Raw genomic sequence first — 12,535 nt, 5'->3', positions numbered from 1 at the left:
ATGAACAATCAGCGAAGAGAGCACGAACAAAATACCCCCGAAAGGCGTATCAATAATATGCTTGACTGGAGCAAAGTGACACCTTACGATTTCATGCGAATGCAGAACTGCAAGACGTTCAAGGTTCTCAAGTGCGAGACTTATCCCAGCATCAAGCCGCCAATATCCCAGTGCAGTACTGCGCAGACAGCTGAGTGGTTAGCCGATGTGGTTGAGGACGCTGGCTGCGGACGATACTTTGATATGGAGCAGGACGATGTCATGGACGTCTGGAAAGAAAGCCCAAATAAGCAGACGCTGAGCTACTACGGGGTGGCCTCGGCCATGCCCCAACCGGAGGCAGCCTTGTTCAACCGGGTGATCGCAAAATCTCTCGAAAAGGCAACCGCAGTGAAGCCTGCATCGCGCAAGCCCGAGGCCACAAAGCCGCAGATCATGCCATATACCTCATGGCCCTGTGGGAAATTTGTGCTCAATCGTCAGTTGCTGCAGGCAAAAGTCACCAAAATGCCTACAGTACAAAGAAAACTGGCTCCAACCGAGGCATTCACCATGCTGCACTGCCCCCATCCGACAGAAACTGAGCACCCGTTTCTCGAAAGCCAACCCAAAGTTCCGTTAACAAGTTCCCTCGATATGGACCGACCTGTTCCAAGGCCCAAGCACGGTCTTAGGCGCAAACACAAATATTGCGAATTGCAATGTCATATTCCCGAGAATAAATGCACGGACTATGAACGGAGAAAATACAAACAAGATGCCAAGCCCATTGATGAGGCCTTTGCGAAGGAGATGGAAGAGATGGAGAAAGGAGAACCCGAGCCTAGAAACTACGATGAGCTATACTCACACCTAGTGACATGCTTTGAAACTGAGGACAAGGACAAGGACAAGGACCCACTGTGTGATTATTATGAAAAGTGCTGTATCCCACCCCCGAAATATGCTCCGGAGGTTCCCAGTGGTCAAGGAGGCTCGCGTGTACCCGAAAGAGGTGTTCACCGTCGCCCTCCCCAAGTCGGTCGCCCCCCACATGATGTTGGTCCTGAAAAACCAGTGGGGCCTGAGCCACAAATACCCAAACCACCCTCGATAGTGGGCGGTGAAACTGGCGATGGAACGCAGCCAGAGCCTCAAAAAGACAAGCCAGTTAAAGAAAAACCAGCCAAGGAAAAACCAATCAAAGTAAAACCAGTCAAAGAAAAACCTATTAAAGAAAAACCCGTCGAAGATAAAGAGGAAATCCCAAAAAAAGAAAAACCAGTTAAGGAAAAACCTGCCGAAAAGCCTGTTGACACCTCGGAAGCAGACCTCCCCCCTGCAGAAAAGAAACCCGATAGAGATGGAAGGTCACAGAGGCCAGAAAAACCTTTAAAAAAACGACCTCCCCTAAAAACGCCCGAAATAGTACCTGAAGAAGGGCCGCCACCAGAACCCGTTCCAAGTGAAAGCCCTATGCCTGAAATGCCTAATCAGCCGAGATGGCCTAGAAGACAAACTGAATTAAGAAAACCACCCAAAAAGCACCCAAAACGTCCTAAAAAACCCAAACTTGCTGCACCACCTGCACCTACAGATCCGTGTGAGCCGGCCAAAGACTGTCCCTGTGAAATTTGCGAATTCATGAAACGGCGACAGAAGGAGTCGGACACCCCACTAATTCGTCAACTAAAGCAGGAAGAGAAGCGGCGGCAGCTGCGGGATTACTACAAACGGATGTGCCATCGCGAATATCTCAAATGGCGGAAGCCCGAGTACCGCGCTCCCCAGCACAAGTGCGATGGCATTGTGTGCGACAATATCTTCTGTCGGAACCCCAAATTAGGGGAGTACTGCGAGTGCTTGGATGCCATGCAGAAGCTGCAAAAGTTGCTTGGGCCCAAACATCGTATTGTGAAGAATGAGCTGATATTCAATGTAGAGGATCTGAGGCGTCGCATATGTAGGCGTTTTTGTGACTGCCTTTAGAGATCATCCTCAATGAAAGAATATGCATAGGCAATTTGTGCCTGTCTAAGAAGTGGGTGTCTAGCAGAATTGCGCAGAATTGCGAACTGGAGTAACTTAGATATTTTCTTGGTGTTAACTTGAAAGTGTGCCTGATATGTTTCGATCCCATTGAGTAAATATGCATGTTGTTTTCCTTTTGCCAAAAAACCCATAGATGAGTTGTTTAAGTCCTGAGTATGTGCTACTGTTGTTGTTTCAGAATATATAAGTAGTAGAATTATATGACAGGTCGGAATTTGGGCCTATAGCTAAAGATAATAATTTCTTGCATTTAGTAGGCCAAGGGCTTAATGCTTGTGGATATTATATTTGTCTCGACTGTTAGATGTTCAGTTTCATGTCTAGAATAGTTTAAATCGAATCAACCCAAAATTTAAGTAATGTACTAATTGTGGAAAATTGATATTTTCAAATTTCAGATTTTATAGTGCGATCAATTTTATTATGAAAACTAGAATGTCGAAAGTGCAAGGAAAACAATCGAAAAGAATACTTGACTCCTCTTACGTAACTCCATATGATTTGATTAGGATTCGGAACTGCAAGACCTTTAGCTATTGTAAGGACGAAGGTTATCCTTCCATCAGGCCGCCAATATCTCGGTGTGGTTCTGAGCTTTCAAGACAATGGCTATCAGAAGCAGCTGAGAAAAGCTGCTGGGAACGACCTGTTAACATGGAGACAGACGATATCGTTGAGGTCTGGAAACATATCCCGTATAAGGACACACTGAGCTACTACGGCGTTGGTGCCGGAATTCAAAGCCCAGAAGCAGTTGTTTTTAACCAGGTGATTTTGAAATGCCTTGATGATGTCAAACCGGAAGCGGCTGCAGTGAAGATACCGAGAAAGACGCCTATTCCAGCCAAACCACAAAAAAACCAGACGCATGGAACAAATCCTTGGGGAGCCTTGGTCTTAAATCGTCAGTTGTTGAGTTCGAAAATTAATCAAATGCCCGTAGTGCAAAGAAAGGTATATCCAATGAATGTAGGCTTCTGGCTACACGGTCCCAGGCCAACTATGCCCGAGTACCCGTTTCTTGAGAGCCAACCCAAGGTACCTCTTACAAGCGCCCTTGACATGGAACAACCAGCTCCGAAGCGCAAACACGGTCTCAGGCGCAAGCATATGTACTGTGAATTCCCATGTAATATCGAAGAGAATATGTGCACGGATTACGAATGGCAGAAATATAAAGAAGATCCTAAGCCATATGAAGTGGCCTTTGAGAACGAGATGGCACAGGTGGAAGAAGAAAAAATATTCGAGCCGAGGAACTACGACGAATTATACTCGGAACTTCTCACCTGCTTTGAGCAAGACACCAACGCAGACTCTATCCGTGATCTTTACAATAAGTGCTGTAAGGGAATCTCGGAGCATGGCCAAGATGATCTTGAGGGTGGTCCTCATGGTGGAGGTAATCGAGGACGTAGACATGAAGATGAAGATGCTGGCGAAGGTTCCGATTTTGGTTCAGATGGGAAAACGGCTGGTGAAAACGAAGGAAAAAGGAAAGGTAAAGGTGAACGAAAAGGAAAAGATAAGGGTGAACGGGGTGGTAAAAGTAAAGCAGGAGGCAAGGGTGGAGCGGGTGAGAAGGGAATAAAGGAACATGTACCTAGGCAGAATTTAATGGTACCTGACGGAGAAGGTTCAATGCCTGATGGCGCAGAAAATAAATTGTTCGAGAAAATAGATGGTGGATCAGATTCATCACTTTTGCGCAAGGAAAAGGTACCAAAAATTGAAAAACAACGTAAAAAAACAAACCGAAGAAATTCTCGTGGGCTAACCAAAAAACCGTATGCTGGTAAAAAAAAAAGTTGCACCAGAGTTAGCAAAACCGAGGTGCCAAAAGAATGTCCCTGTGAAATTTGCAAGCTTATGAACCGTCAAGATGAGCCGGACACCCCATTCATTCGTCAAATGAAGCAGGAAGAGAAACGTCGCCAGAACCGGGATTACTACAAACAGATGTGCCATCGCGAATATCTCAAGTGGCGGAAGCCCGAGTACCACGCTCCCCAGCACAAGTCCGATGGGATTGTTTGCGACAATAACTTCTGTCAGAACCCCAAGTTAGGGGAGTACTGCGAGTGCTTGGATGCCATGCAGAAGCTGCAAAAGTTGCTTGGGCCCAAACATCGCATTGTGAAGAATGAGCTGATGTTCAATGTAGAGGATCTGAAGCGTCGTATATGTAGGCATTTATGCGATTGTCTTAAGTAAGAAGCCAAATCAAATGAATTTAGGCCCATTTACGAAATATAATTGTAAACTGGTGTGACCAAGAGATTATCTCAGTGTGATAGATAACTCTTTTTTGTGATTCAATAAAATAAACATGTTTTTGACGGTTGGATAGAAAATGTTGTCTTATCTTATAAAATGTACTGTAGCAGACGTATGCAACTACATTTGACCATTTACATCAAAGATAATTTAAACGATACTCAGGGTAATACTCGCCTTCCGGTAATATGAAGTGGAGAAGGCAAAATAGCTGAACAATAAAAATTGTATCGATTACTTGGAAACGGGGCAAGTTATCGATTATCGGAAACAAACTCGTACTGCCGGGTCAATTTGAGGACCCACGTTCTATTTCAATTCTCCAGCTCATATAGGTTCTGAAATCCTTGCTTTCATACATACGGACGATCGGACATGACTAGGTCGACTCGACCGTTGATGCTGATCAAGAATATATATACTTTACGGGGTCGGAGATGCTTGCTCTGCTTGTTACACACATATGCACATATACATTCTACCCTTATTACCCATTTTTAATGGGTTCATTGAACACATCTATAGCGAATTTAGATGCTGTTGTGTTTTTATACCCTTGCAGAGGGTAATTTAATTTTGTCGTGAAATGTGTAACGCATAGAAGGAGACATCTCCGACCCCATAAAGTATATATATTCTTGATCAGTATCAACAGCCGAGTTGATATAGCCATGTCCGTCTGTCCGTCTGTCTGTTTCTATGCGAACTAGTCTCTCAGTTTTAAAGCTATCTTTATGAAACTTTGCAGAATTCCCTCTTTCTGTTGCACGCAGTTCATATGTCAAAACCAGCTGGATCGGACCACTATATCATATAGCTGCCATAGGAACGATCGGTCGAAAAGTAGGTTCTTGTATGAAAAACATTTTTGTTTATAAAGTTATCTTTACTAAACTTGGTATTTATTAGTTTTACTACGTTCCCCATATATATGTATGGAAAATTTTTATGTTTTTCAAGATATCTTGACCAAACTCGGTACTTATTAGTTTAACTAAGCTCCCCATATATATGCAAAATTCTTTTAAGATCGGACAACTATATCATATAGCTGCCATAGGAACGATCGGTCGAAAATTAAGTTTTTGCATGGAACATTTTTATGTTTTTCAAGATATCTTGACCAAACTCGGTATTTATTAGTTTTACTATGCTCCCTCCACTTATGCAAAATCTTATTCACATCGGGCTACTATATCATATAGCTGCCATAGGAACGATCGGTCGAAAATTAAGTTGTTGTATGGAAACCTGTTTTGTTTTTCAAGATATCTTAACCATACTCGGCATTAACTATTTTCCCTGTTCTTCTTAGATACGGGCAAAGCACTATGAGCATTTTGAAAAGGTTGGGTCTGCAAGGGTATTAAATCTTCGGTGTGCCGAAGATAGCACTTCTTTCTCTTCAGAAAAACGCATGGCCTACCTTAACATAATATTATTTCCTGGGGTAAAATATATAAGATTACAGTTCAGTATAAGAGAAGTTTTGAAGCGAATTCATCAAAATTTTTATGGTAGTAGAAAATATTAGCATGTTTTAATAGATTTTGTGTATTGACTTTGTTTACAATAAAATCAAGATTTATATAAATATGCGAAGACAAGAAATACTGAATAGGAACATGGACCAGCCAACTACGTATGATGTTTTACGATTGCAAAACTGCAAGGATTATAAATTTCGGAAGGGTGAAATCTACCCAAGCATTAACCCTCCAGTGGCTTCATGTGGAAATGACCTGACAAGTAGGTGGTTGTCTAATTTTGTTAAGGAAACCGGCTGTGGGATCCTTGATCCGGAAATTTTAAAAAACCTCATCAAAAGAGCATATGACAAGAAAAATGTTACTAAGTCCACTCAAAAAGGGATTGACAATCCCCGCGCAGCACGCAGATACCTTAACCGGCCAGTAGAACTTTCTCACAGGAAACTAGACTATAGCCAGCTCACGCCCTATGATTTGATGCGGATGCTAAACTGCAAGATGTCAAAAGTTCAGGAATGGGAGACTTATCCCAGCATCAGACCTGCAGTATCCCATTGTAGTGGTGCACTGACTGCTCAATGGTTGGCCGATGCTGTGAGAGATAGTGACTGTGGTCGCTCATTTGACATGGAACAAGATGATATTGTGGAGGTCTGGAAGCAAAGCCCAAATAAGGACACATTGGGCTATTACGGCGTAGGCTCACATATACACAAGCCGGAGGCGGTTGTATTTAATCAGCTCATTTCGGAATGCCTTAAAAAGGTTATGCCGGAACCAACCAAGAATAAGCTACAAAAAGGAACAACCATTCCACCGAAGAGTGATGAGAATGTGAAGGAACCCTCTAAAAAAGATGTTCTTAATCGTCCATTGCTAAAGTCAAAAGTTGATAGAATGCCCACTGTACAGGAAGCGCTAGATGCGAGCAAGGCACTTACCTGGCTGCATTGCCCCCGCCTCCTGGAAGAAAAGTACCCATTCCTCAAAGGTAAGCCCCACGTCAGACCTCAAGACGCCATCGGGATAAAAAAATTTGTTCCGAAACCTAAGCATGGACTCAGGCGAAAGTATCCGATCTGCAAATTGCAATGTGTTCTTCCCGATAATGCATGCACGGAATACGAATACAGAAAAGATCCCAAGTCGTATGAAGAGTTTTGCCGGAAGGAGATGGAACGGTTGAAGGCTGAATGCGAGGAAGAATTCTCAGAGCCGAGAAATTACCCGGAGTTGTATCCACGTTTAGTTACATGCTTTGAAAAAAGGCCACCAATCGAATCCCGAATGCCTAAAAAACCAAGCTCGAAGTCGGAGGGCCACCGCTTGTCTAATGAAAAGACTGGTGGTAAAGGTGTTGGTGATGGAGGTGTTGGTGATGGAGGTGTTGGTGGTGGAGGTGTTGGTGGTGGAGGTGTTGGTGGTGGAGGTGTTGGTGGTGGAGGTGTTGGTGGTGGAGGTGTTGGTGGTGGAGGTGTTGGTGGTGAAGGTGGAGGTGGTGGAGGTGTTGGTGGTGGAGATGTTGCCCAACACAAATATACAAAGCGTGATGATGGAAAGGATAAGGATACGAAACCCAAAACCGCTACGAAAAAAACTCCACCAGCAAAAATCCATCGACCGAAAAAAATATTCGACGGTCTAGATAGGCCCAGTGAGAAGTCCATAACAACCGATAACGAAGATATAACTCCTTATAGACAAAGGATCAAAAGTTCAACTGAAGCAAATAGACGCTCCAAACGCAGATGGCGACAAAAGCCAAAAAAGGACAGCAATGTCCTTGAAACGGGCACGGCCAAGGAATGCGCCTGTGAGTTATGTCATTTCATGAAAAGTCGAGAACGCGAGCGAGACTCTCCGCTCATTCAACAATTGAAAAAGGAACAGAAGCGGCGGGAGCTCCTGGCTTACTATAAGGGCATGTGCCTTCGTGAGCAAATGAAGTGTCGTAGTCCCAAGTACCCAGCTCCGCAGCACAAGTGCGATGCCATTGAGTGCGACGACAGCTTCTGTAGCAACCAACAATTTGGGGAGTATTGCGATTGCCTGAATGCTATGCAACATCTGCAAAACTTGCTGGACCCCAAATCTTAAGGATCGCATTTGCCAGCGCATCTGCGGGTGTCTGTAGCTGCAAAGCAATAAGGGAACAGACCAACCCGGATATGTTGACAACTGGCGCGTTCCATATGGATTTTTAAAGTTGTTTATAATAAATATATTAATTAATCTTTAACCAATTGTGGAAGCGGAGTATAAGAGATTCTTTAAATTTTCGGATTCTTACAGATTTATAGATCGTCTGCTTTTCGGACGTTCAAAATATATATATTCATTGAAAATATATGCAGCCTTTCGCTCGATTTGCGGCTAGAGCACTATTGTTTTCTTTCAAGTTCGTTCTGTTTAAATACGCTGTTGGGAATTTAAGACCCTTTAATGGGGTATCTGACCCCACTAATTGTACATATTTTTTTTAACATGCATAAAAAACCGTGTAAATCAATCTGGGACCTGTATGTTAAGAAGTACAAGTGCGTTGTGGCTGGGTAGAGGGTATCTTCTGGTCGAGCCCTATTATATCAAATCGCATCGTTTTGACGGATTCTTCCTTCATTCATAGATTTTAAAGTTTTGTACAGAAGTTATAGACAATTCAACCAATTGTAGGGTGCGGAAAGGGTTTCAATTGAAGGATCCTGGCAGATTAATGTCTGTGAACAGCGCCTACTGAAATACTTCGTAAGTTCCTCGGCCTATTTTAATTGCCAGTTTTTTTTTCAGTTTCCAAAATATTTTCAGCTGAATACACCCCAAAATTTTAATTATGTTTTATAGAAATAACCGATTTTATAGATTATACTTCTTGACTTAAAAGTAATTTATTTTAAAACCTGAATCTTTTGAATGCGTAAACGGCTTGTAGACCACCTCGATCCCTGCGAAGTTGTGCTAATTCAGAACGGCAACACCTTTGCGTTTTGTAAGGATGATATCTATCGTACCATCCACCCGCCTGTCTGTCGGTGTAATTCTGAGCTCACATATAAAAGGCTTTCTAATGCGATTAACCATACCGGCTGTAGACCCGTTAAGCCCCGAATAATACAAAAAATGCAACAAAGTCGAAATGAGGAGAAAATAAAACAGCTTAAAAGGCCCCTCCATTATGACAAGCACTCCACCAAATATGTGATGCGAACACTCAAGCACAAGGCAGCCAATTTTCAGAAATGGCAACCCTATCCCATCATCAGACTTCCAAAATCCGCGTGGACTTGTGGGTTGACAGCAGCGAATTTGGGCAAGCATGATGACCGTCAGAGGCTGTTTGACATGGAACAAGCTGATATCATGGAGGTTTGGAGGCGAATTCCAAATAAAGATACGTTGGGCTATTACGGCATAGGCTCAGACGTTCCCAAGCCGGAAGCGGTCGACTTTAATCATGTGATTGCAAAATGCTTAAGGAAGGTTAATCCGAATCAAAGCCTATAAAGCGAATCAAAGCATCACAAATTAATGTTCCCAAACAAAGCCAAGCCATTAGAAGTGCAATTATTGGAGTTCATAGCTGAGCTTAGAGATATATCCCAAAGAGGAGATGCTAAATTGAGTTCATCTTCTGAAATACGTGTCGATCAAAAAGGAAACAAGCTGATACTACGTCGATCATGAACTGTCCCGTGAGATGTCATTTCATAATTGCCTGACTGCCATGCAATATCTGTAAAAGTCGCGGGGCTCTAAGTATCGTTTGCGGATAATCAGCATCTTTTTAACGCCAAAAATCTTAAGGATTGCATATGCTAGCGCCTCTCTGGTTAAGTTCAGGCCAAACCGGATAAAAAAAGAACTGATGTGGTCACTTGGCGCGTTCCTCATGAAGTTTAGGTCTTGTTTTAAATATATGTATTTTTGAATCTTTAATCAATTGGTGGAGTGGGGGAAGCATACGAGATTCCTTACTTTTAAGGGATCGTACTTTAATTTAAAAGATCGTCTGCTTTTTAGAGCGACGAAATTGAGCCTTCCGGACGTGCGTTCTGTCAAAGTCCTTTTATATTGAAATTCATTGAAAGTGGGTAAATGTCGTATTTACCCGCTGGATTCAGGGTATCTCCTAGTCGGGCACTCTCCACCAGCCAATTGGCCGGTTCGTTCTGTTTCAGAAGCTCACGGGTTTTAAGGCTATGTAAGGGGTAATTATAATTGATTCGCAGCGAGAACACTTACATTTCTTATTGTGTCGCATCGCCTTTGCTTTTATAACACAAAGACCAAATTCTACCAATTTGAGGGTTTAAAGTGTAAACATTGAAGGATCATAGAATATATATGTCGGCAAGCAGCGCCTACTTAAATACTTTGTAAATTCCCTAGACTAATTCAATTGCCAGTTCTATTTCACTTTTAAAAACATTTTTACCTGAATATATCCCAAAATTTTCGTTATATTGTATTGATTTTATACGTTTTTATATCTTGACTTATTTTTAATTTTTATCAAATTAAGATACCTCAGAATGCACAAACAGCATATGGACCACCTCACTCCCTACGATGTCATGCAAATTCAGAACTGCAAGACATTTGTATTCCGTAAGGGTGAATTATATCCCACCATTATACCTCCAGTGTCTCGGTATAATTCTGATCTCACAGCCGAATGGCTCTCAAACGCGATCAACGATTCCGGCTGTGGACCCGTTGAGCCTCGAGCATTACAAAAATTGCAACAAAGTCGAAATGACAAAATAAATAATCAAATGACCCACGATTATGGCCAGCACTCCACCGAAGATATGATGCGAATGCTCAAATACAAGGCAGCCAACTTTCAGCAATGGGAGAATTATCCCAGTATCAGGCCTCCAATATCTCCGTGTAGTCCTGAGATGTTGGATGGGAATGTTGGGGACTATGACAGTCAGCGGCTATTTGACATGGAACAGGATGATATCATGGAGGTATGGAGGCAAAGCCCCAATAAGGATACGTTGGGCTATTACGGCATAGGCTCAGACGTTCACAAACCGGAAGCGGTCGACTTTAATCAGGTGATTGAAAAATGCCTAAATAAGGTTAATCCCCAGCTGGCCAAGGAAAAGTCAAAGACCAAAACTACGCCACTTGCGCAACCGATGGAACCTCAAGGAACATATGTACTTAATCGTCAGATGCTTAAATCTAAAATTGATAAAATGATCCCTGTGCATGAGACACTTAGTGCAAGCAAAGCACTCGACTGGGTGCATTGTGCCCATCCATTTGGAGGCAAGCTGCTACCGTTCCAAAGTGAGCCGAAGATCGGTCTTAAAGCCGCCCTCGACATGGAGCGACCATCCCCGAAGGCAAAGTCCGAGTTAAGACGCAGACGCAAGCATTGCCGAGATATTGCTGCAAACCAATGCACAGAATTCCAACGGAGACGAGATCCAAGTCCATATGAATTGGCGTACCAAAGGGAGATGGAACAGTTGGAGAAGGAAATCGAAGCAGAGCCGAAGAATTACGATCAGCTGTACTCGCAACTAATCACATGCTTTGAAAAGAATACCTACAAAGACCCCATTTCTGAAGCATACAAGTGCTGCCAGCAATCTTCAGAGGTTGAGGATGGGGGCGATGGTGATGGTGCTGGCGCTGGTGCAGCCGGTGACGGTAGAGCTAGTCGAGTTGTAGATCGTCGTTCTAATAAGACAGCTGAAAAGAGAGCTGGTTATGGCACTGGTGCAGGTGGAGGGGCAGGAGATGGTGCAGGTGGAGGAGCAAGCGAGGGTGCAGGTGGAGGAGCAGGAGAAGATGATGCAGGTGGAGGAGCAGGAGATGGTGCAGTTGAAGGGACTAAGCCATCTATAACTAAAGCTAGTAAACAGCCGAGAAAATCGGCTAGAAAATCAGGCAAAAGCATAGCTGAAGGCAAACAAAATGGCACTTCCTTAAAAAAGCCAGTCCAACCATTTCGCTATAGTTCCTTGTCTGAGAGTTCACCTAATCCATCTAGTTCGTTCGATAGACCAAGCGGCCCAGAGCCCTCCCAAATGTCTTGGCAAAAAAAAGACGAACATTCTGAATCGAAAATGCGCTTTAAACGCAAGAAGGGCAGGAAAGCCAAAAAACTAAGCGGCCATTCAGGAAATGACACTAATGTACCGAATAAGGATTGCCATTGTGAAGTTTGCAAGTTTCTGGATCGTCGAGAGAGTGAGCCAGATTCCCCGCTCATCCTCCAAATGAAAGAGGAAGAGAATCGACGCGCGCGCTGGGAATACTTTCATCGCATGCGCCAAGAGCAAATGATGTGCTGTGAGCCGGAGTATCGCGCCCCTCAGCGCAAGTGCGGCCCTATAACATGCGACAATAGCTTTTGCTGTAACCGCAATTTGAGTGAGTCTCTTGACCGTTTAGCAGCATTGCAAGAGCTGCAAAAGTTGATTGCTCCCAAGTACGGGAATATGGATCATGAGGTTCTCGACAAATTGAAGTTTCTCAGAAATCGTATATGCCAACAAATGTGCGACTGTCTATCGATGCAGAGGACTAAGCGAAATATTTGGCATTCAGACACTTTTGGTACATTTCACAACTCTTGACAACGTTATTTTATATTAACAATGTATTTTATAAGACTTCTTTTTGATAAAAGCAACTTGGCATGCTAAGATTTGGTGTAATATGGCCTTTGAATAAAATTCATTATGCAATGCCTACTTGACTACTTTTTTTTTACG

The 12,535-nt window shown here is 43.2% G+C and overlaps 4 protein-coding genes across 4 annotated transcripts; all 4 read left to right on the top strand.

Moving 5' to 3' along the window:
* Positions 1–1,968, top strand: LOC135428818 (titin-like). The gene has a single exon (XM_064682925.1). It carries the CDS (start codon positions 1–3, stop codon positions 1,966–1,968), a length of 1,968 nt encoding a protein of 655 aa, XP_064538995.1.
* Positions 1,969–2,685: 717 nt separating this feature from the next.
* Positions 2,686–4,245, top strand: LOC135428817 (uncharacterized). Its single transcript, XM_064682924.1, has one exon. It carries the CDS (start codon positions 2,686–2,688, stop codon positions 4,243–4,245), a length of 1,560 nt encoding a protein of 519 aa, XP_064538994.1.
* A 2,051-nt stretch (positions 4,246–6,296) lies between these two features.
* LOC135428816 (uncharacterized) lies at positions 6,297–7,895 on the top strand. The gene has a single exon (XM_064682923.1). It carries the CDS (start codon positions 6,297–6,299, stop codon positions 7,893–7,895), a length of 1,599 nt encoding a protein of 532 aa, XP_064538993.1.
* A 2,432-nt stretch (positions 7,896–10,327) lies between these two features.
* Positions 10,328–12,302, top strand: LOC135428812 (uncharacterized; the record flags this gene model as incomplete). Its single annotated transcript, XM_064682919.1, has 1 exon — positions 10,328–12,302. A coding segment is annotated over exon 1 (1,975 nt), but the record flags the coding sequence as incomplete, so codon positions are not given.
* Between the last annotated feature and the right edge of the window lie 233 nt (positions 12,303–12,535).

The sequence above is a fragment of the Drosophila montana genome, unplaced genomic scaffold (assembly GCF_035044405.1).
Source record: "Drosophila montana isolate Dmon_TW-CO22-7 unplaced genomic scaffold, ASM3504440v1 contig_2577_1, whole genome shotgun sequence".
Classification (NCBI taxonomy): domain Eukaryota; kingdom Metazoa; phylum Arthropoda; class Insecta; order Diptera; family Drosophilidae; genus Drosophila; species Drosophila montana.
Note: the sequence above shows the minus strand (reverse complement) of the source record. Positions and strands in the feature narration are given on the sequence as shown.

Bases quoted from the DNA above. Each gene is read 5' to 3' on its own strand.
- LOC135428818 (XM_064682925.1), top strand. From the start codon at position 1: ATGAACAATCAGCGAAGAGAGCACGAACAAAATACCCCCGAAAGGCGT.
- LOC135428817 (XM_064682924.1), top strand. From the start codon at position 2,686: ATGGAGACAGACGATATCGTTGAGGTCTGGAAACATATCCCGTATAAG.
- LOC135428816 (XM_064682923.1), top strand. From the start codon at position 6,297: ATGTCAAAAGTTCAGGAATGGGAGACTTATCCCAGCATCAGACCTGCA.